The sequence below is a fragment of the Giraffa tippelskirchi genome, chromosome 3 (assembly GCF_054371585.1).
Source record: "Giraffa tippelskirchi isolate mGirTip1 chromosome 3, T2T-mGirTip1v1.2.pri, whole genome shotgun sequence".
Taxonomy (NCBI): Eukaryota; Metazoa; Chordata; class Mammalia; order Artiodactyla; family Giraffidae; genus Giraffa; species Giraffa tippelskirchi.
Genome location: NC_137277.1, coordinates 35422854 through 35445685, shown reverse-complemented (window position 1 = coordinate 35445685; position 22832 = coordinate 35422854). Strand labels below are relative to the sequence as shown.

General features: G+C 54.6%; 2 protein-coding genes across 2 annotated transcripts; one reads left to right on the top strand and one right to left on the bottom strand.

The window, feature by feature from the left end:
- Window positions 1-196: 196 nt before the first annotated feature.
- On the top strand, window positions 197-11757 carry LOC145540397 (polyunsaturated fatty acid lipoxygenase ALOX15B-like). The gene is given in 15 exon segments (XM_081574961.1): window positions 197-300; window positions 714-879; window positions 926-1026; window positions 2668-2790; window positions 5328-5517; window positions 6760-6903; window positions 7482-7685; window positions 7768-7860; window positions 7971-8140; window positions 10385-10491; window positions 10555-10569; window positions 10607-10707; window positions 10805-10975; window positions 11465-11704; window positions 11749-11757. Coding segments are annotated over 15 exon segments (1938 nt in total).
- Window positions 11703-22832, bottom strand: ALOX12B (arachidonate 12-lipoxygenase, 12R type). Its single transcript, XM_081578480.1, has 15 exons — window positions 22686-22832; window positions 21359-21563; window positions 18654-18735; window positions 18459-18545; window positions 18228-18350; window positions 17812-17915; window positions 17284-17456; window positions 16907-17050; window positions 15535-15738; window positions 15227-15313; window positions 14826-14995; window positions 14259-14380; window positions 12511-12611; window positions 12137-12307; window positions 11703-11953 (listed from the first exon to the last, which is right to left on the bottom strand). Exons 1-15 carry the CDS (start codon window positions 22830-22832, stop codon window positions 11774-11776), a joined length of 2100 nt encoding a protein of 699 aa, XP_081434606.1. The 3' UTR covers window positions 11703-11773.

Here is a 22832-nt window from a genome sequence, read left to right as displayed (position 1 = left end):
TTTTAATTTTTTTGAAAACTTACTTTGACAGGCTGGATGGAAAGGCCAGATGTTCCACCCCTGCAATGCCCAGAGCCTGCTTCCTTTCTTTCAATGCCGGGTCCTCTTCCAGCCTCTGCCCCATTTTTGTGCGCCCCTGCTCTCTCCCCTATCCTTACTAGACTTCCTGGAGGCCTGGGATCACTACCCAGCGAGGATGCGCAACAGAGCGCGCCCCTACCGAGAAAGCTCTGAGGATAGGCACCAGACCACAGGCGCAGAAATGGAGAGAGGGCCTGGCTGGCAGCGGGAGGACACAGGGTGATTCTGTGCAATAAGGAGAGTGGTTATGTCCCTTCCCCCTAAGGGCTAAGCATTCTGGTTTAACAAATTAGCCAGACTGTCCAGTGGCAAAGGTGTGGACACGGAGGAGGCGGAGTTACCTGGAGTAGCTTAAGTAGACCCCCTTGCAGAGAGGCAGAGCCCCTTAGACAGTTAGAGGAGCTAACGTTAGACGGCGGGCTGCGGGCGCGGGCCTGGGCGGCGGGGAGGTGCTGGGCGGGCTTCGGTCGCAGCTCCAGGGGAGACCCCTGTCAGGGCACAGGCCACGGGGCCCCAGCCTGGCACACGGGGCCTCGCGGAACCGCCAGCCCCACTCTCCACCCCTTCTCCATCCTCTCCCTCCTGCAGCCAGCCAACCCTGCCTCGTTCCCTGTGGCACTTCGGACCCCTAGATGGCAAGTCATGAGCAACTACACTGTGTGTGTGGCCACCGGCTCCCTCCTGGGCTTGGGGACCTGGGACAGAGTGTCGGTCAGCCTGGTTGGGACCGCAGGCGAGAGCTCCCGGCTGCGGCTGTACGGCTTTGGGAAGGGCTTCCGCCAAGACGCAATGAGTGCGGTGCTGGCCGAGAACCCCTCGCACTCAAACCCCCATGGACTTCGAGGTGACGCCCCCCCAGGACGTGGGCCCGGTGCTGCTGGTGCGCATGCGCAAGGTGCCCCCAGCACTGCCTGGGCACCTCGCGCCCTCGGCCCGGGACGCCTGGTTCTGCCTCTGGCTCTAGCTCACGCTGCCCGGGGGCACTCCCCTCCGCTTCCCCTGCTACCAGTGGCTGGAGGGCGAGGGAAGCCAGGTGCTGTGGGAGGGACAGGAGAGTGGGGGACAGGCAGGGGCCCTCCCACTGAGGGAGGCTAGTGCAGGTCGTGGGCCAGGGAGGGCACCTGTGCGCTGGTGTGGCCACTGGTGGAAGGAGGGGAAGGTGGAGGAGGGGAGACCACCTGGGGGTGACCGTAGGGGCCCCTGGGAAGGAGGAGTAATGGTTGGGAGAAATGTTACTGATTCGAGGAGAGAGCTGGTGGAGGGACCAGTAGTGGGACGGACCAGTGGTTCAGACAAGAGTATCAGGTAGGGGGGGTTGGTGTAGTGAGTGGCGGAGGGTGGGCCTGATGGGAAGAGACCAGGATTGTGAAGTGGAGGGAAAGGGTGGAAAGAAAGTGAAAGTGAAAGTCACTCAGTCGTGTCTGACTCTTTCGGACCCCAGGCCAGAATACTGGAGTGGGTAGCTGTTCCCTTTTCCAGGGGATCTTCCCAGCACAGGGATTGAACCCAGGTCTCCCTCATTGCCAGCGGATTCTTTACCAGCTGAGCCCCAAGGGAAACAAGGGAAAGGTTAGGAAGGCAGGGAACTGGGGCCACACAGAAGAAGGGCATGAAAATGGTCAGCACGCCCTTCTCTTCTCTCCAGCCCCCCCTCCCCCTTGGCCTCAGCTGTTGAGCTGGGGTCAGTGACTGGGAGGGAGCAGGCTGCAGTTTGCTGAGGCGGGGTCTGCCTGAGATGGAGGGGCTTCTCCACCCCTCAGGAAGAGGTAAAAGAGACGGGGAGGCCAGTGGCTGACAGATGCTCCAGACCAGAGTTGCCCCACCCCAGATCTGAGGAGCGGAGAAGGCAATGGCACCCCACTCCAGTACTCTTGCCTGGAAAATCCTATGGATGGAGGAGCCTGGTAGGCTACAGTCCATGGGGTCGCTAAGAGTTGGACACGACTGAGCAATTACACTTTCACTTTTCCCTTTCATGCATTGGAGAAGGAAATGGCAACCCACTCCAGTATTCTTGCCTGGAGAATCCCAGGGATGGCGAAGCCTGGTGGGCTGCTGTCTATGGGGTCGCACAGAGTCAGACACGACTGAAGCAACTTAGCAGCAGCAGCAGCAGCAGCAGCAGCAGCAGGTCTGAGGAGAGGAGGGGGAGAGGCTGAGGTGCTGAGGATTGGGGCCAGGTTCCCCTCTTACATTTTCCCTCTCCCAGCCAAAGTTGCCTGGCAGGACAGCCACCCTCTGCTCTGCAGCAGAAATACCGATGAGCAGTTCAAGGAGACTTCAGGCTGGCCGTCCCTAGGATCCCCACTTCTTAGTTTTTGGCTAACAGGGGGATCACATGCTCCTGTTTGCTGAGGTCAGCTGAGCCTCAGATCTGACCCCCTTCCCCCCACAACAGCACACACGTGAGTAGCTCCAAGTCTTGGGACAGCCCTCTGCCCACTCGCCATGCCTGAGCTTCCCGTCCCAAAGCCCTCCCTTGTACAACCAGGCCCAGGAGCCCATCCCCTGTTACCCTTTCCAGCCCCAAAGGGTGTGGTCCGGCCACCAGCACCTCACTCCCATCTCCACCTCTGCCTGTTACAGGTGGACTGAGTTTTTCCCAGGGATACCCCACTGCCTGGATGCTGAAAACCTCAAGGAGCTTGATCTCAGCCTGCGCTACTCAGTCACCAGAGAAATGGATCAGAAAGGCCGCAATCTCTCCCTGTGAGCCTACCTACCCCACCCAACACCTTCCCCACTGCAGCTCCTCTCTCGGGGTGGACTAAGGCCCACTGTTCTTGAAGCCATCAGGACTTCAGCAAGAATGACCAGGAAGTAAGTTCTAAGAACCCTCCTTCTTTGTTAGCACAAGTACAAACACTTTGCTGCTATCTGCTCCATCGTCGCCATTTCTGAAAGCCTGCAGCCTCTGCCCTGTGGGTCTGTTTGCTGGTTATCTCCTTCCTCTGACTTTGTAACTACATCTTCAAACTGTCCCCAACAGTTAGTTGTTCTGAACACCTGGAAACATGCATCTCATGAATATTCTCAACCATCAGGAAAAAATACCTGAAGCAGAAAGACTTTTTCCTTTCAAATTGCCATCTACCTTTTGGGAGCCTTTTGCCTTGCAGGCAGGCTTGAAAACCAGGCTAAGTCGAAGGATTTAGGAGTTTCCACTCTCCAATATCCATGTCTCTTCCTGGGTGCACTACGGGTCCAAACTATACATGTGGAAACTCACTTCAAAAACCACTGGTCAAAAAAAAAGCCATGGGTGATCCTTGGAGGTCCAGTGGCTAAGACTTCACATTCACAATGCAGGTGGCCCAGGTTTCATCCTTGGTCAGGGAACTAAATCTCATACGATGCAACTAAGAGTTTGCATGCTGAAATGAAGCTTGAAGATCCTGCATGCCACAACTAAGATCCGATGCAGTCCAATAAATAAATAACCATCAAAAAAAACTAGCACTGTTGCCATACCCCAAGATGATGAAAACTCTCTCTTTTTTTTTTTCTTTTTTCTTTTTCTTTTTTTTTTTTAAATAAATTTTATTTATTTTAGTTGGGGGCTAATTACTTTACAATATTGTAATAGTTTTTGCCATACATTGACATGAATCAGCCATGGGTTTACATGTGTTCCCCTTCCTGGACCCCCCACCCACCTCCCTCCCCGTCCCATCCCTCTGGGTCATCCCATTGCCCCGGCCCTGAGCATTTGTCTCATGCATCGAACATGGAATGGTGTTCTGTTTCACATATGATAATATACATGTTTCAATGCTATTCTCCCAGAACGTCCCACCCTCACCTTCTTCCTCAGAGTCCATAAGACTGTTCTATGCATCTGTGTCTCTTATTCTGTCTCGCATATAGGGTTATCGTTACCATCTTTCAAATTCCATATATATGCATTAGTATACTGTATTGGTGTTTTTCTTTCTGGCTTACTTCACTCTGTATAATGGGCTCCAGTTTCATCCATCTCAATAGAACTGATTCAAATGTATTTTTTTAATGGCTGAGTAATATTCCATTGTGTATATGTACCACAGCTTCCTTAACCATTCGTCTGCTGATGGACATCTAGGTTGCTTCCATGTCCTGGCTATTGTAAACAGTGCTGGGATGAACATTGGGGTACACGCGTCTCTTTCAATTCTGGTTTCCTCGGTGTGTATGCCCAGCAGTGGGATTGCTGGGTCATATGGCAGTTCTATTCCCAGTTTTTTAAGGAATCTCCACACTGTTCTCCATAGTGGCTGTACTAGTTTGCATTCCCACCAACAGTGTAAGAGGGTTCCCTTTTCTCCACACCCTCTCCAGCATTTATTGCTTGTAGACTTTTGGATAGCAGCCATTCTGACTGGTGTGAAATGATACCTCATTGTGGTTTTGATTTGCATTTCTCTAATAATGAGTGATGTTGAGCATCTTTTCATGTGTTTGTTAGCCATCTGTATGTCTCCTTTGGAGAAATGTCTGTTTAGTTCTTTGGCCCATTTTTTGATTGGGTCGTTTATTTTTCTGGAATTCAGCTGCAGAAGTTGCTTGTATATTTTTGAGATTAATTGTTTGTCTGTTGCTTTGTTTGCTATTATTTTCTCCCATTCTGAAGGCTGTCTTTTCACCTTGCTTATAGTTTCCTTTGTTGTGCAAAAGCTTTTAATTTTAATTAGGTCCCATTTGTTTATTTTTGCTTTTATTTCCAATATTCTGGGAGGTGGGTCATGGAGGATCTTGCTGTGATTTATGTCGGAGAGTGGAAAACTCTCTTTCTCAATGATCGCTCTGGTTTAACAGATTAGTCAGATTGTCCCAGGGCAACAGTGCAGGAGAATCAGTTGTTGTCCTGGTGAGTTTTAATTTTAACAGGGAATTAGAACCCCTCATAGTTCAGAAGTCAAAACAGAATGGGCTTGGGCACTGCTGTTGTCCAGCATTCCTCACTCTTCTGACTTTCTCAAGTTCTACTCAAATGCCAAATGCAGTCAGCACATATCACAGAGTACCTGAGGTTCCCCCAGAAATGGGTGAGGCTGAAAGAGTGGGTAACTCTTTTTGAATTTGACTCCAAATTCTGATCCTTTGTTTTCTGAGAAACCACTCGCTAGTGATGTCATCCATCTAGCTGGGGCAGGAGAAAGGGAGCATCCTGAAGTGACGGTGCTGGAAGCTGGAGATCTGAGTCCTGGGAGCAGTGGCAGTGCTGGAGAAGGGGACTTGGGTCCCTGGTCTCCAGGGTGACCCTCTGCACACCCACCTCCTGCAGAGTATGTGTTTCAGCACTGAAAGTAGGACAGCTTCTTTGCCTACTAGTTCCTGAACGGCCTCAACCCAGTCCTGATCCGACTCTATCACCACCTCTCCAAGAACTTCCCTGTCACTGATACCATGGTGGCTCCCGTGCTGGGCCCCAGGACCAGTCTTCAGGCTGAGCTAGAGGTGAGGAGTGCAGGGGGTCCAGGCAACCTTCCCTCCCCTCCTGGTGTCTTCAGAAGCCCAGATGCCCTGACTCCCAGCCCCCCAGATCCCTTCTCTTCCACCCAGCCCTGACCACCCTTCATCCTCTCCCACTCCTTTCCCAGCTAGCTCAGCCACCCCTTTAAGTCAATGCCTCCTGCTCATCCCTGGAGGGAGGTGTGTTATTCTTCGAGGGCAAAGATGGAGCGGGCAGGGCTCAGTGTGGAATGCTCTCTCAGGGTGCTTTGCCAGGCTCCCTGCATTTGGCGGGACCTCACCATTCAAAAAATTGATTCTCATGGTTTTCTGAGGATGCCCTGCAGCTGGTGAACAAAGTGCTCCTCAGAGTTGCCCAGAGTTGCCATCTCCTCCAACTCTGGGCTAACAGGAGAGAGGAACCCTCATCCCTGAGGGTGTCTCCTGCATCCCAAGGTGCCATCCCCCAGCCAAGCTTCCTCTCTCCTTGTCTGTCCTTGAAGTTTGGGGCTGGCCACAGCAGAAGCACCTCCAAAACTCAGGTAGAGATCTCTCTCTTTCTTTTGGCCCTAGGCTAGAATACCCCACTGGCTCCAGGGGATAGGGTTAGAACGTGATGGTGAAGTCAGTCATGTCCAACTCTTTGTGACTCTATGGGCTGTAACCTGCCCGGCTCCTCCATCCATGGGATTTTCCAGGCAAGAATAGTGGAGTGGGTTACCATTTCCTTGTCCAGGGGATCTTCCCAACCCAGGGATCCAACCCAAGTCTCCCACATTGCAGGCAGGCCCTTTACCATCTGAGCCACCACTTCCAGTTAAATTGTGGCTTCCCTGGTAGCTCAACTGGTAAAGAATCTGCCTGCAATGCAGGAGACCTTGGTTCGATTCTTGGGTCTAGAGAAGGGATAGGCTACTCCACTAGTATTCTTGGGCTTCCCTGGTGGCTCAGATGGTAAGAATCTGCCTGCAATGTGGGAGGCCTGAGTATGATCCCTGGATCAGGAAGATCCCCTGGAGGAGGGCATGGCAACCCACTCCATTATTCTTGCCTGGAGAATCCCTAAGGACAGAGGAGCCTGGTGGGCTACAGTCCATGGGGGTCACAAAGAGTTGGGCATGACTGAGTGACTAAGCACACACAGCACACCAGTTAAATACTTGCGAGTCCCTCTACCCCTCACTGCCTCCCTCAGCCTCCCAGGACTGCTCCCTGTCTAGCCCTCTTCCCCATCCTCTCCTCCTCTAGAGGGGCTCTCTGTACCTGGTGGACCACGACATCCTCGAAGCCATCCGCTCCAGCATCATCAACGGACAACCCCAGTTTTTGGCTGCCCCCCTGACCCTGCTGTGCCAGCGCCCTTGTAGACCCCTGCTACCTCTCGCCATCCAGGTCAGCAAGGCAGAGCCCTGGGAGGGAAAGGGGAAGCACGTCATCTGCTCAGGATGACTGAAAGCTTTTCCCCTTCCCAATGCTGCTGTTTCAAGTGCTGAATATGACATATCATCTCATCCTACCCAGCCCCTCCCAGCCCCTGCCCCACACAACCAGGAACCTGCATGACTCTGTGCTGGTCCCAGGAGCCCTCAACTGGGCTTTCCCACGTGTGCCAGCAAGGTGGCCTTCGGTCATTTTACCTCTCAGCAGTGTTTCCTCTCTTGTAGTGGATGTGATCATACGTAAGAAACACTCATCTGGAGTTTACTGCGTGCCCAGGACTGTTCCAAGTACTTCGCTAGCATAAACTCATTAAATCCTTAGAGCAACCCAATGAGAAAGATTATGATCATCAACTTTATTTTACAGATAAGGAACCTGAGTCACAAAGAGGTTAATTAACTTTCCTGGGGACACGCCGCTAGTAAGGGAACTGACCATGTGATCTGGCCCCATGGGCAGGGTGATAGGTCACACTTGCTGCACCGTTTCTGCCTGACACCTGCCCGCCTCCCCCGAGCCCCTGACTCCAGCTCTCCCAGACACCTGGCCCAGACAGCCCCATCTTCGATCCCAGTGACTTGCCTGAGGACTAACTCCTGGCCAAGACCTGGGTGCGACATGCAGAGTTCCTGGTGCACGAGATGAACACACATCTGCTTCGAATCCACTATCTGATAGAGGCCTTTGCTCTGGCCACACTGTGGCAGCTGCCCACATGCCACCCCATCTTCAAGGTAAGGGACCCTCCTCTCAGTGTCCAGAACTGCAGGGGATCCAGGGCTGCCTCATCTAACCTCGGACTCTGGTTCTCCCCAGCTGCTCATTCCTCATTTCCACTACACCTTCCACATCATCCTTTATGGCTGCACTAGGCTCTTTGCACCAGGAAAGTTCAACGACCAGTTCAGGGCTCTGGGAGGCCTGAGATCCTGGTGGTCAGCAGAGGGAGCCAGGAAGGGGCCAAGGCTGGATCCTGAGCCCCTTGCTGCCAGCAGCTATGGATCATCTGCCTATTACAGATAATGTCAGTGGGATGGCTGGGCAGCCTGGAAATGATGGCCAACGGGCTGGAAACTCTCACCTACCACTCCCTCTGTCTGCCCTACCAATTGGCTGACCATGAGGTTCAGGACCTTGCCAACTACTACTACCCAGACAACACGCTCCAGATCTGGGCAGCCATAAAGAGGTGAAGCCTCCCAGGGCCTGAGGGCTCCACACCTCACCGTTGGCTCCATCTGTCTTGGTTTGTTCTTTGACTTCTTCTCATCTTCTGCCCAGACACACTGCTGTCTCCCAGTCCTTTCCCCTGCCTCCTCTTCCTTCCTAGCTGTGTGACCTTGGGCAAGTCGGTTAACCTCTTTGTGTCTGAGAAATGCTGGGCTGGATGAAGCACAAGCTGGAATCAAGATTGCTGGGAGAAATATCAATAACCTCAGATATGCAGATGATACCACCCTTATGGCAGAAAGCAAAGAAGAACTAAAGAGCCTCTTGATGAAATTGAAAGAGGAGAGTGAAAAAGTTGGCTTAAAACTCAACATTCAGAAAACTAAGATCATGGCATCTGGTCCCATCACTTCATGGCAAATAGATGGAGAAACAGTGAGAGATTTCATTTTGGGGAGCTCCAAAATCACTGCAGATGGTGACTGCAACCATGAAATTAAAAGATGCTTGCTCCTTGGAAGAAAAGCTATGACCAACCTAGACAGCATATTAAAAAGCAGAGACACTACTTTGCCAACAAATGTCTGTCTAGTCAAAGCTATGGTTTTTTTAGTAGTCATGCACGGATGTGAGAGTTGGACTATAAAGAAAGCTGAGCACCAAAGAACTGATGCTTTTGAACTGTGGTGTTGGAGAAGACTCTTGAGAGTCCCTTGGACTGCAAGGAGATCCAACCAGTCAATCCTAAAGCAGATCAGTCCTGAATATTCATTGGAAGGACTGATGTTGAAGCTGAAACTCCAATACTTTGGCCACCTGATGCAAAGAGCTGACTCATTGGAAAAGACCCTGATGCTGGGAAAGATTGAAGGCAGGAGGAGATGAGGATGACAGAGGATGAGATGGTTGGATGGCATCACCAACTCAATGGACATGAGTTTGAGTAAACTCTGGAAGTTGGTGATGGACAGGGAGACCGGGCGTGCTACAGTCCATGGGGTCGCAAAGAGTTAGACACGACTGAGCGACTGAACTGACTGAACTGTCTGTTTTCTCATCTGAAAATGGGGCTGATAAGAGATCTATCTCGAAGGTTATTATCAGGATTAAATGTAAAGCCCTTAGCACAAATCTCAGGTGAATAAGATATGCCCTTTGAGCATTAGCTATTAGTATTATTCCCCTCAAAGACAGTCGCCTTGTCTCTAGACTTCCCTTCTAAATCTCCTTCACTAGAGACCTCCTTGGGATGTACCTCTGGCCTTCACCCTGGAGGCCAGGTGTTTTTGATGTCTGGCTTCTTTGTGGGTCCGCATCCCTGCGGTTCCTGAGCGTAACCACCTCCCTTGGGCACTGGGCTCTGTGATGGCTCTACTTCATGAACCTCACATGGCTCCATTTTTTGTAACATGAAAGAAGTTTCATGTGGCATCTCTTCCCTAGAGTCTGCCCCCGGCTTCCACTTTTCCTGCTCAGCATACATGGGACCTAGAGGGGCCAGGCAACCCGATTCTCTCTCTCTCCCTATCCAAACACTGCTTCTTGCTCAAGCCCAGCTTATACCCACGTCCTCTTGAAGTCCTCAGGGACTCCCCACAATGAATTTGCGTAGCTGGAGGTGCCCATGTCAGAACTCTTCTTAGCAATGGCTCATGTGTTCTGCCATGGCTGGGGGTGGATGCTGTGGTGAGTGGGGCAGGCCCTGCTCTGCCCTTTGGGAACTAGTGGGGGACATGGATGCCAGCAGCCCAGTCCCAACAGAGAGGGGCCTGGGGTCCAATCCTTCCTTGTGGTTTGATGTGGCCTAGACGACTGGAATCCCGAAGCCTACAGGGCCCGAGAGGAGGAAAGGGGGTGGACAGAGACTGGCTAGCCAGCCACTCACGTTTCTCAGATAAGGACAATGGTGACTCAACTGTGACTAAAACAAAAGCTTTAGATTTTTTTTTTGAGAGAACCCAGTCATTTTCTAATATTTAAATGTTGGCCACGGATTCAACTTGAAAAAGAAACCAAAAACCTTGGTAGTCAGTGAAAACACAACTGCAGACCAACTATGGCTTTCAGGGCCCTGGTAGAGACCGAAGCCTCCAGGCCTGAAGCTCGGCTGGGCGCTTCCTAGAATGTGCTGTTGCCCATTTCCTTCTCTGGCCTCAGTTTCCTCCTGTTAAGACAGCTGGTTTCAGTAGCCTCTTCCAACCCCCACCCTGGGGCAGCACAGGCTCCCAACTGTGTCACCACGTACTTCTCCCCCACCCCCCAGCTTTGTGTCTGACATCGTTGGCGTCTACTACCCCGACAACCACGCTGTGAGCAAGGACTCGGAGCTGCAGGCCTGGGTCAGGGAGATCTTCCAGAGGGGATTTCTTAGCCGCATGAACTCAGATGAGGTGTTCACCCCTGCCTGCCACCCTCGAGACCCCACTTTCCCAGGACAGCAGACCTCAGGTTTCAGCTCTGTTCCCTCCGTCCTGTCTCCATCCAGGGGTGTCTTCCAGCCTGAACAGCTATGCTGACCTGATCGAGTTTCTCACCATGACCTTCTTCAGCTGCTCAGCCCAACACACTGCTGTCAATACTGGTCAGGTGAGGGGGGACTTCGGGGGGGACAAGCCAGGTCATGGGGGATGTGGGCCTAGCAGGAGCCCTGGCAGCCCTGTGCTTACTGAGTCTGGGGGGTCAGTTTGATTTCAGTGGCTGGATGCCCAATTCTCCCAGCACCATCTGGCTCCCCCCGCCTACCTCCAACGTCCAGAGCCTGACAAGCCTGGTGGCCTCACTCCCTGAGGTCAACGTCACGTGCCACTCCCTTGAGCTCTTTTGGAGGGTCAGCAATGAAGCCAAAGACTCTATAGTAAGGTCCAGGGTCGGGTGGGGTGGGGTGGGTTCTCAGATTCTGGGAGAGTGAATAGGGTGAAGAAAGGCTGCTGGGGACACTGCATTACTTGGAGGGTGCACTGAACAGACTGGGCTTCTGGGGGGAGCGGGGTCTGGAAGTTGCTGGGGGGTGTGGTTTAGGGTCGCACGGGTTCCTAGTAGGTGGAACTTAGAGTGGTCTGGGTGTCAAAGGGCTCATGGCTTGGGAGGTCTGGGTAGGCTGGATGGAGGGTGGTCTTTTGCCTAGACTGGATGGGGGGGGTTATGTTTCAAGTTGAATGGGTCTTGGGTGGTCTGGGTTCTTAGGTAGGTGAGTGGGACTTGGGTGGTGGTCTGTGTCCTTGGGTGAATTTTCTGGTGGTCTGGGTCCCAGGAGACTCCAGGTGGATCAGAATAGCTTTTGGTTGAAAGATTGGGCCAAGGCTCCTGGGTCAGAAGCTCCAGCCTTCTCTCCTGCCGTCCCCAGCGGCGCCTGGGCACCTACCCTGATGAGCACTTCACTGAGGAGGCCCCGAGGAGGAAGACTTCTGTCTTCCACAGCCGCCTGGCCCAGATCTCACAGGACATCCAGAAGCAAAACCGGGGCCTGGCACTGCCATATGAGTACCTGGACCAGGCTTTGGAGGGAACAGCATCGCCTCGTGAGCCCGGTGCATCCCAGCCCCGGCGTGCCCCCACAATAAACACAGAGACAGACCCCGGGCTTGTGTTTGAAGTGATTTTATTGGAAAACAGGTGGGTACAGGGCAGGAAAGGTGAGTGGAGAGGGGCCGTCCTAGATAGAAATGCTGTTCTCAATCAGCACGGGGTCCAGGTAGTAGTAGGGGATGGGGAGACATTTGTTGCGTTGACGGATGTTGTGTGAGATCTGGGCCAGGCTCTGGCGGAGGGTCTCTATGCTCCTCCGTGGGGCCTCCTCCACAAAGTGGATGTCCGGGAAGTGGCCCAGGGGCCGCTGTGGGCACAGAACCAGGCGGCTGGAACGGAGCCCCACCCCGCCCCACCCCTTCAGCCCTTCCCCTTCAGCAGCTTCCCTCCCTGACTCTTGCCTTTGACACCCCCCTCTTGTTGGGCCCCCAGCTCCCCACCTCTGCTCAGAGGTTCCCCACCCCAACCTGCACCCCCAGGCCCAGGACACCTTGTCGTCGGGCTCCCGACTGAGTGTCCAAAGCACCAGAAGGGTGATGCATGTGGTCTTAATATCCGGCAACGTGTCCAGAAAGGTCTCTAGCGTAGTCAGCCCCTTGGCCTGTATTGGTGGGTTCCGCATGGATGAGGGGAAGTTGGGCATCCAGGCGGTGAACTCCAACTGGAGGTGAAGTAGAGAGGGGCTTCTGGGTCAGAGGGCACCCCGAGACCCCCGGGTGTCGATGAAGGCAGGGATTGAGCTGGGAACTCTGGTTGAGACAGATCTGGGCCAGACTGGAGATTATGGCTGAGGCAGAGTTTGGACGTTGGGGCTGGGATTAAGGTCAAGTCTGGCCTGGGGCAGGGGCTGGTGAGTCCAGGTACCTGCCCAGTGTTGACAGCTGCGTGCTTTGCAGAGCAGGTGTAGATGACAATGGTGACATATCGGATCAGCTCAGGCACAGTTCGCAAGCATGTGGGGAAGCCTGGGGGGAGGACAGGTGCCGGCGGGTAAGGCCCAGGCTACATCAGTCCTGCCCAGGTCCTGGCTGGCCCACAGAGGGCATGGCCAAGCCCAGCTCACCCTGTTCTTCCAGCACTCCAGGCTGCCCCCAACCTGCCTGTTTGGCCCTTGTTTGGCCACAACCCACCCCCACCCCCAAGGTGGGGTTCAACTGGGCCTTGGCCAAATGTCCTCAGGGGCTTCTCCAAGCTTGCTTCTCTTTCCTGTGCCCCATCTGAGCACCTAGCTCTGGTTGCCATGGTGACCCCAGGTTCCAAAAGCCCAACACATTCACACCAGACCCGTCATCTTTCTCCCTCAACTGCTCCTCCTTCCAGGCCCCCAGCTCAAAGAATGATACACACCATCCACCTAGTTTCAAAAGCCCAAAACCCAGGAGTCACCCTTGGCTCCTCCCTCCCACCACTCAGCCCCCACCGACAAACCCAAACCAGTCAGCAAGTCCTGTCATTTCTGTCTCCCAACTAGCTCTGGCATCCTCTTCATCCCCAAAGCCCCCTCCCAGGGCAGGTCCCTGTCATCTCCCTCCTGGACACCACAGCAGCTTCCCAAACAGTTCCCTGACCACCAGTGCAGTCTGACATCCTACTGTGTACATTTCATCTCCCTGAACTCCCCTCGATGGCTCCCTCTGAACTTGGAGGAATTCCAGACTCCTTCACCAGGCTGCAGCATCCAGCCCCTGCTCCTGGCTTCAGCCTCATCTCACAGGAGGCTGCCCCACTCCCCCCGCCCCAGAACCCCAGCTGCAGGGACTTATCAGCAGTCCCAGAACTAACGCTGCTCAGTCTGGCTTCAAGGCCTTTCCACATGCAGCTCCCAAATCAGGACTCTCCAACCCCACCTCTGTCATCACCTGGCTGACCTCCCATTACGCAAATCTTAGCTAGATCTGAGTTTTCGGCTAACCACCCCTCACTCTCTACCTGCCAGCCTTCCCCAAGATGGGGTAGGTTCCCCCCCTCCATGCTGGGTTCCTGCAGCCCCTCCCTGGCTTCCCCACAAACTGCACCAGTCTTACTATAGTGCATCCGCCTATTTACAGTGAGTGGCTACCCCTAGAGACTGATCAACTCCAGGGCAGCGCCTTCAGCATCTCATTCCCTTTGGCCTCCCCAGTAACCAGTACAGTGTTCACCATGTCATAGGTGCTCACTAAATACTTGTTGAGTGGGTGCCCTAGTGGCATGTCTTCAGGATTTGCTCCCCACCCCCTCCCTCTCCTGAAGCTTGCCTGCTCCTTGCCAGCTCCCCCGCCTCCAGTACACACTGGCCTGTCCTGTTGGAACTCATGCCCCATTTCTCAGCCCACCAAGGTGGTTTTTTTTGTTTGTTTGTTTGTTTTCCTGAAGCAAGAGACTGGGACCTCTCCAGGTATCTACCAAGATGACCCACAGCCCCTGAGCTCAGACAGGGACCCCCAGCTTGTCAGGCTTTCCTCCCCAGCCTCTCTGAGATGCCACTGCTCCAGTGGCCAGCGAAGAGCTCTGTTGAATCCTAGGGCTCCCTTTGGCCTCCTTCAGCCCAAAGTGAAAATAGCTCCAGCCTAGCCTGGGAGGGCCCACCCCACACCACAGCCCTCGGTCCCTGCTGGGGGTCAGGCCCATACCTGAGCTCTCACGCCCTAGTAGACACTCCTTGAATATCTCCTGCACCCAGGACTGCAGTTCCAGGTCACCTTCCACGGCGGCGTCACACGGGTAATAGTAGGTGATGATCTCTGTCACATACCTGACAGGGGGACAGGACCTCAGTTTGAATCCCTGGTGTCTTCCCTCACCATGGTTCTCCCACCTGCCTCAGGATGCCCCAGCATCGGCTGACCCAGAGCAGCCCCAGGCCTGTGGGTGGGCAGAGGTAGCAAGAGGAGCAGCTGGGCAAGGCCAGAAAACACTCAGAGTGCTCCCAGTAAGGATCAGATGAGGCCTACAGGCAGCTTAGAACCCAGACAGGGTCTGGCAAGCAGAGGCAGGCTGGGGCCAAAGCAAAGAAGGGGGCCATCAGGCCTCAGAGGCCCCACCCAGAGTGTGAGCACATGTGTGATCCCCACACACATTCCAGACCTTATCTCCAAGCCCCAGGATGGCACCCCTTGTCCTTAAACGCTCCCCAGACCCCCTCTAACATCCCAGGGTGTGTCCACCTCAAGTGCCACCCACTGCTGCCCTGACCTCACCTCTCCAGTGCGTCCCACACTGCCAGGCTGTCCTCACGGTAATAATACCCTGGCAGGTCCTGAACCCCACGTCTCACGAAGTCATCGGGGAGGTAGAGGTTGTCGTAGTTGATCTCCGACAGAGCCCGCACCATCGCCTCGGCAAAGCCCGCCAGGCCCAGGGACATGCTCTGTTAGGGAACAGGCAGACCTTGGAGCACACTGTCTAGGGATCCTCTCATTCTGGACCAGCACACCCAACCCGGTCTCTGCAGCCTGGCAGACACAGCACCTGTCTTAACTGGTCCCCTCCCTCCGTGCCCACCATTGATCTAAAGGCAGCTGGGAAGTTCAGCTTTAGTCGAACTGCAAAGGCCAGAAGGGAAACATATGTCTTGTGGGGTTGGAGAAGGAAGTCTTACCCTGGCAGAGAGCCCTCCTTCGTTAAGGAGGACAGCCCGCCCGATGCTGTTTATCTGGATTGTGTATCGGGTATGGGGGATGAGGAGCTGTTGGGGAGAGCAAGGAAGATGATGAGAGAGGGCTGAAGTCATCCCCTGCAGAATGTCAGCACCCTCTGTTTCTGCAGCATCAGACCCCCCAACAGCCCTCCAAGCTGCCTCCCCAAGTCTAGCTGAAATCCTTCTGAGTGTTGAGCAAACCAGGTGGCTTTCTGGGGATGACTGAGGGCAGCAATGCTTCATAGAGGCCCCTTGGCCCAAGCCCATACCTTGTAGAGGGGGTGGCACATGGGTAGCTGCCTCAGCATGGCCAGGCAGAAGGCCTCAGCGATGAGGTGGGTCTCCAGCAAGTGGGAGATGCCCTCGTGACAGTAGAACTCGGCATAGCGCACCCACGTCTTGGCCAGCAGCCAGTCCCACTCGGAATCACTGGGCAGGAAGATGGGGCAGTCGGGCCCGGGAGTCTGGCTGAGCTGGGCGTGAGGAATGAGAAAGTGTTAGGTGAGAGCAGAGACTCACATACACAAGGGCCCCCACTACATGAGGGAGGCAGAAGGGAGACCAGGGGGTGAAAATTCCAGCCCCACACTCCAGTCCCTCTGGTCCTCTGAGCATACCAGGGGCTTCCCTCCCTTCTCACATCTGCTCCTGCTCTTCCCTCTGCCTGTTGTACCTTCCCCCATCCCTTCCTCTACCTGAAAGCTCCCACTCATTCTAAAAGAACCAGCTCAAAATCTGCCTCCTCTGAAAACCCATCCTTACCTCAATCCCACAGTCACCAAATTCAGCTGTGTAGGTTGTGCAGTGCACAATGGTACCCAGCTGCCTAGGGGTTAGTGGTTCATTGAAATCTAGTCTGCACTGTTCCACTAACAAGCCAGGAGCATTAGAGCTTGGCTGATCCCCACTCCCACCCCAACGGGTGACTTTTTCTAATTCAGACATGACCCTGGTGGAAACCTCTGGGAAGAAAGCATCCCAGTTTCCCTTCCAGCCAGGCCACACTCTCGAGGCAGTGGCTAAGTTTGATTAGCACAGTTTTTCTAGCAGATAAGCCACAGCAGACACTGACTTATCAAGCAGGTGGATGAATGGAGTCAAAGAGACAGGCTTATTCCTACCTGGTCACTTCTGTGCATATAGACACAGTACCCACACTCTACACACTGGGGCTTACACACGAGTGCTCCCACAGGGACCCAACTTCATGCAGCATGGGCATACAAGTGGCAGCACAAAGATGTACCCATGAAGGGACCCTCGGAGACTCAGTCTGGTGCTTACAGCCATACACCAGGCTCACCACTAGCCACACACACAGACAGGGACATACATAAACATAGGTGTATTCTTAGATGCACACACAGAAACATAGACTCACACAGGCACACATGCCTACACAGAGATAGTGCACGCTCACACAGGCACAATCCTTCACAAATAGGTACACACACAGGGACATAAAGTTCACATACACACACACATACACAGGCTGACCGACTGACCATAAACTCACACAGATAGAAGTATACAAGTACACACACTGGCCCATGCAATCACACATCTCTTCTTGCACACACAGAGGCTCACCCGCTGGCAACATTCACATAGCACCCACCCCCAGGCCTGCACCCTAGGCACCTGGATGGCAATGGGCAGGAGGTTCCCTTCCGGGCCGAAGTGCAGCAGGCAGAGTGGGGCGCAGTGGTACTGCTTCTGGCCGTTGAGTTCAACGGCGGGAATGCCCTCCAAGATGCGGTAGTCGGCCAGGTAAATGTTCCCCTTCTGGAGGGGAGCCGTGATGAGTGGACAGGTAGGCACCCAACACGTGGTACCCATGCCCCACGCCTTGAGTGCAGGGTGCTCTGGCTCCCCAGGTGTGGGGTTGGCCAGGACCCGAGTGGGGGAGTGGGGTTGGGGGTGGGCATCTGCCGAGGAGTAGGCAGGGAGAGACAGGGAGGGCAGGAGAGAGGGAGGAAGGGAGGCTGTGGGGGGCTCAACTCCAGAGCGGGCTTCACCTCCAGTTCCGCTTGTAGGCACGTTCCCTCGCCCAGGAAGGGGGCCACCATGTCGTCTGTGACCGGGAACTTGTCCGGGATCCGCGTGCAGCGGCAGAGCAGGCCTGGGTTGATGCCATTGAGGTACTGATACCCAAAGAAGCCGTCCTCTGCCCAGTGCTCAGCCACGTACTCTGGGGGTGGGGGGGACAGCGCGGGAACGTCACGACGCCACCCACTCCCCCTCAGGGTCATAGAGGACGAGAGCTGAGGCCCGGGAGGGAGGGAGAAAGGCCATGGACCACCGAGAAGATTTCGGGAGGAAAACCAAGCTCCCGGCCTCGGCCTCGGGTTGAGCCGCCAGAGGGGCGCAGGGCGGCGTTTTCCGAGGAGCCGCCAGAGGGCGCGCTCGCCTGTGAGAATTCCGGTCTCGGGTTCTCCGTGCGGCTCCCACCCCACATCCCACGCGGGGTCCTGCCTCCCGCACGCGGCTCGAGCACCTGGGACCTGAGCTCGCCCCGCTGCCCCGTTCTCGTTCCCACCCCATACCGTAGACGACAGATTTCTTGCCAGGGAAAATTTTCTTAATGTCCTTCAGTCTCTTCCAGGACCGTTTGCTGTCCACCAGGCCACGGAGTTTGAACCCCAGTGCCCTAGGACAGGGGATTCGAGGGGGATGCCGTCAGAGATGGGGTCCAGTGCCCCTGAGACGGCGATAGAGCTGCCCCACCCCGACCCCCAGGGTCTCTTGAGTCCCTGAGTCTGGAGGGGGTTGGGTCTCAGGGTCGCCGCGTGGCACAGCTCAAGGCCTTCCAATGTCTAGGTCTCGGAGTATCACCGCTAAGGTTCCATAACTCTCTCTTTCCGGCTCCCGCTGCCCTCCTGGCCATGCTGTGGTGGAGGCGGGCTTGGAGCGGGACAGCCTTTACAAGAGCCCTCACACCCCGCCCCTCACACACGCTCACATGGGGCTCAGGCGGAGGAAGAAGGAGGCCGTCTTGGTGAAGGAGTAGCGCAGATTTAAGTCCAGGAACTTGGTGGCCTTAAAGTTGATGAGAATCGGGAACCCTGGGATATAGCCATTCCACCTGTAGGGAGGAGAGCAGGGCTGAGCATCTGGGGTCCAGGGCACAGGGAGGGGGCAGAGGGCAGATGTCAGCCATGGGAGGGACCCTTTGGCAGCCCCAGGTCCTTACTCCGGCCGGTTGGGGTTTCTCCGGGCAGGAGGGCGATAGCTGGGGATGTGTACGTAGTTGGGCAGGCCGGGAACAAAGACTCTCCAGCTGCAAACAGAAGCCGATCTGGTGGGTCTTGATGGCCACGCACCATCCCAGGGCACAGCCACACTGGCCCCCTGACCTCCCGCGGCCCCTGCCCCCCACCCTCCTCACTGGTAGAAGTCCTGTTTGGCTCTGAGCTCCTCCTTTCGGTGTTCCAGAAGGATTGGGAGTGTGTCATCTGCTGCTGTCTTTCCTGTAGGGAGACCAAGGTGGAGGCTCAAGGTCTGCCCCTGCCCCGGCCTGCCCCTGCCCACTTCGGGGATCAGAATTTAGCTTCTGTCCTCAAGGTCAGCACTGTGGAGAGGTGGGACACGACCAAGGATGGGGAAGGCTTACCCTGGGAGAGGGAGGGTGTGTCTTCTCCCAGAAACTCAGATGAAAGGATCAAAAGGATTATGGACCACCCTTCCCTGTCCTTGCTCTACCCTTCCAGGGGGCTCTGCTGCAGGGAAGTCCCTCTTCTAGAACTCCTGGAACATGAATACCTAACAGTTATTTAGAACTTACTGGGTACCAGGCACTTTCTAAATATTGTGTTAGTTGCTCAGTCACGTCTGACTCAGCAACTTCATGGACTGGGACCAGCCGGGCTCCTCTCTCCATGGAATTTCCCAGGCAAGTATACTGGAATGGGTTGCCATTTCCTTCTCTGTGGCATCTTCCCGACCCAGGGATCGAACCCAAGTCTCCCGGGTCTCCTGCATTGCCTGCAGATTCTTTACCATTTGAACCACCTGGGAAGCCCTTCTAAATACTTATGTCAATAATTTAATTTGCACAAGAACAGTTTAAATTATGAAGCAGATGACTATTATAGGCCCACAGTCTGATCTCCACAATTTCAAAAGGTCCAGAAATCAAGTTTTTGTTTTTTATTTTATTTTTTTCACAAATAGGCACACACTTCTTGGCCAACAAAACCTGCTCTAAATTTACCTGAGGCTGCATACGGTCTTGATTTAACTCACTCTGTGAAACTACTCAGTTTTGGCTTGCAGAAACATTTGACATATTTGCAGTTACCCTGCCGAATATATCACGTAACTTACGGTACGTGTGAGTGTATAAAGAATATATACATATATGAAGATACATTTGTGTAAATACATACAGGGAGTCCCCTTAACTGCAGTTTCACTTTCCCTAGTTTCAGTTCCCTGCAGTCAACCTCAGTCCAAACATGTTACATGGAAAATTTCAGAAATGACATTGGCTTCTCACGTCAACCATGAAGTAGGTTCTGCTATCAGCCCAGTTTGACAAGTGAGGACACTGAGGCTTAGAAGAACTTGGAAATGAGTCCAGATGCCCAGCAAGTGGTGAAGCTGACACTACATCCTGGCTGGTAGTCCCAGGCTGGCAGGTGCCTATCGCTGCCTCCCCATCATTTTCCTTCACAGGGCGCCTTCCTTCTCCTTGTATCTGCCTCAGCTCACATTGTGCTCACGGTGAACAACGCCATCTGGAGTTGTGTGACCCACAGACCCTGTTCAGTTTCATCCCCGGGGTGGGAGCCTTCATCCTTGAAGGTCCCAGCCGGTCATTCAAGTCTCCCTGCCCCGGTATTTCATGGCAGCTGCCCCACCCAACCTCATTCCTGCCTGCCTCCCAGCGTCACCCTGCCTGTCCCGTTTCCATGCCGCTCAGACCTATCACTGTGGGAAGATGCTCTGCGTCCTCTGTGAGGCCCTCTCCTATCGCCCCCACCTGACCAGGCCTGCCTCCCTCTGCCCCTGACTCTCCTCTCCCCACCTCAGGCCCTGACCCCCTGCTCCCAGGGCAAGGACTTGGCCATGGGGAAATGAGAGAAGGGAGAGGGGTGGTCAGCCTCTGAGAAGAGAAACTCCCCGCCCTGGGCTCCCTCAGCCCTGCCTCCCCTCTCATCTATCTTGGAGGAGGCCAGAGGAGCGTGGCTGGTTGAGAGAATGGAACAAAAGGGGACAAGATTGCAGTCTCCTTGGAGCAGCCACACAAGGGTGGATGCAAGGGACTTGGACCCTCAGGTCCTGCCCCTTTTCCGTGGTAGCAATCAAGTGGCTGGGAAAACAGCTGGGGCAGCCTTGACTGGCCACCTCAAAGAACTCTGACAGTCGATATGAGTAACAGGGCCTTGGATTGGACTGCGATGGACTCTCACTGAATAGGGGGTGGAGTGGGCAGTGAGTCCTTTGAGAGAAATAAGGTGTCCTTTTGGGGTGATTGGAAACCCATTGGAGCCACAGAACATCCCATCAGTCTAAGAAATGCTCAATTAGAAATCCAGGGTATCTTGAGAAGGTACAAGACCTCCTGTTGTAGGGCCCTGGAGGGCTGTTGAACCATCAGGGCTTCTTCAGAAAATAACAAGGCAGCAGGTGGAATCGTGGGAGATCCTATCAGAGTAACAAGGCATCCTGTTACAGTAACAGCACCCTGAGGGGGTAACAGGGAGTCTTCAGAGCAGCAGCGCCCGCTGCTTGGCATACATAGGGTATCTGATCAGAGTCCTGAGGTCTGAGAGTAGCCAGGCTTCCTGTGGGCATTGAGGGGAAGACTGTAGAGATAATAGAGAAGCCGTTCTGAGAATGTTGTCTGCAGTCAGACCCTGGGGTCCAGAGAGTAGCCCCCCCTGCCTCGTTCCTCCAGGCCACAGCCTTGAGCCAGGCCCAGCAGAGCAGCATGGACCTTGGCTGGTGTGGGAGAGTGACAGGTGTTCCTGGGCGCCCCTGTCAGGCTGGCACTTGGCTGGCTGGCTGGGAGCCTGTGGTGGCCACGCTGGGGTGGCCAGGCCAGAGCGAAGGGCTCCATCATATGGGATGGAGACAGTGAGGGCTTACCTGTAGCCTCCCGGAGTGCCAGGGTCTCGTAGCCGTCCATCCACTGGTAGGCAGGGAAGTGGTAGATGCGGCCATTGGGCGCACAGACCTGCACGTAGTTGCAGTACCAGGGGTTCTTGGGGAAGAAGGAGTAGCGCTCCTTGTACAGTCGGACGATGATGAGCTCCCCCAGGTCCTGCTGACACTGGACAGTGTAGTCATCCACCTGGGCAGGCACAGGGCCAGCTGAGCGGGCCAGGCTCCCACCTGCCTACCCCCTCACCCAGGCCCCACTCATGCTGAGCGATGCTCACCTCCCTAGACCGGGATGACCTGACTGTTGGGGTCTCTGAGCCCTCCCACCTGCCTGACCCCACCTGGGCAGGACTCCAGGCCCTCCCTCTCTCCATCCTTGGCTCCTGAAATCCCCTCCTCCCACTTCCTCCTCCCCAGTCACCTGAGGCTGCAGGAGCCATGCAGACCCCCAGGGACTAGTGTACAAAGGGTCTAAATAGAGCCCTCCCCAAGCCTCCTACATCCTTAGGAGTGGGCGGAGGTGGTCCAGCCAGCCCCTCCTTTCCTCCCATTTATCAGTGAAGATGTGGAGATTCAGAAATGTCTACAAAGATAGAGTGACCTGCTAAAGTCACATAGCAGCAGGTGGCTGGACCTGACTCAAAATTAGGCTGAGGGTCCAGCAAAGGGGGCCTTTCATCACAGAGCAGAAGAGTCCCCGCTGGACAGGCTGGTCTGATGCCTTGTGCGACACAGAATTCAGTGGAAATTTAAGCCAGTGTTACTGAAGCTTAACAACTTTTTGACCAAAGACACATTAATAGGTCTTTTGTTACCTGAACATTATTTACCAGAGATGGTTAAGTACTCACTTACATAACAAATCACTGGCCATGGATCTTATTTTGCAAAAAATCCCCTGGTCGATAATGTGTTAATTTAGGAAGGGTGAGTAAGAATAGGAGAGGGAGGCACGAGGAAGAGTGTGAGAGAGGAAACAGGAAAGGGATGAGGGAAGAGGGGGTGGAAAGAGACCGGAAAGCAGGAGAGATGAAACAAGTGGGAGAGGGTTGAGAGGTGAGGGATGTGGGGTGAGTGATGACAGAGAGAGAGATGGAGAGAGAAAAAGAGGTGAGAAAAGAGCAGGGGGAGGACTGAGAGATGATGGCAAAGGGATGAGAGGTGACAGGTGGTGGGGAGGGGGTAGAAGAAGGCTGGGAGCCAGGTCTTGGGCGAGGGGCCTCTGAGCCACCTTGGAGCCCCGCAGCTTTCAGAGCCCTATACCCCTCCATCCCTCCCCTTTCTTCCCAGGCACGCTCACACACACACTCACCGCACCAGTTGCAAAATCTCTCCCAAAGTGGTTCAACAGCTGTTTATGGCTCTCTCCCTGAGTCCCCACGATGATCAGAGAGATGGAGTCCATGGTTCCCGACAAGAAGTCAGTGCCCGTGGCCACCCTGACTTTGTAGGTGGCCAT

What these genes read in the sequence shown, in the direction of transcription:
- ALOX12B (XM_081578480.1), bottom strand. Translation starts at nt 22,832, where the DNA reads ATGGCCACCTACAAAGTCAGGGTGGCCACGGGCACTGACTTCTTGTCG. An exon ending in GCCTACAAGCGGAACTGGAG is followed by an intron (nt 17,051 to 17,283) that starts GTGAAGCCCGCT and finishes GCTCCCCTCCAG; the next exon opens with AAGGGGAACATTTACCTGGC. An exon ending in AAGGAGGGCTCTCTGCCAGG is followed by an intron (nt 14,996 to 15,226) that starts GTAAGACTTCCT and finishes GTTCCCTAACAG; the next exon opens with AGCATGTCCCTGGGCCTGGC.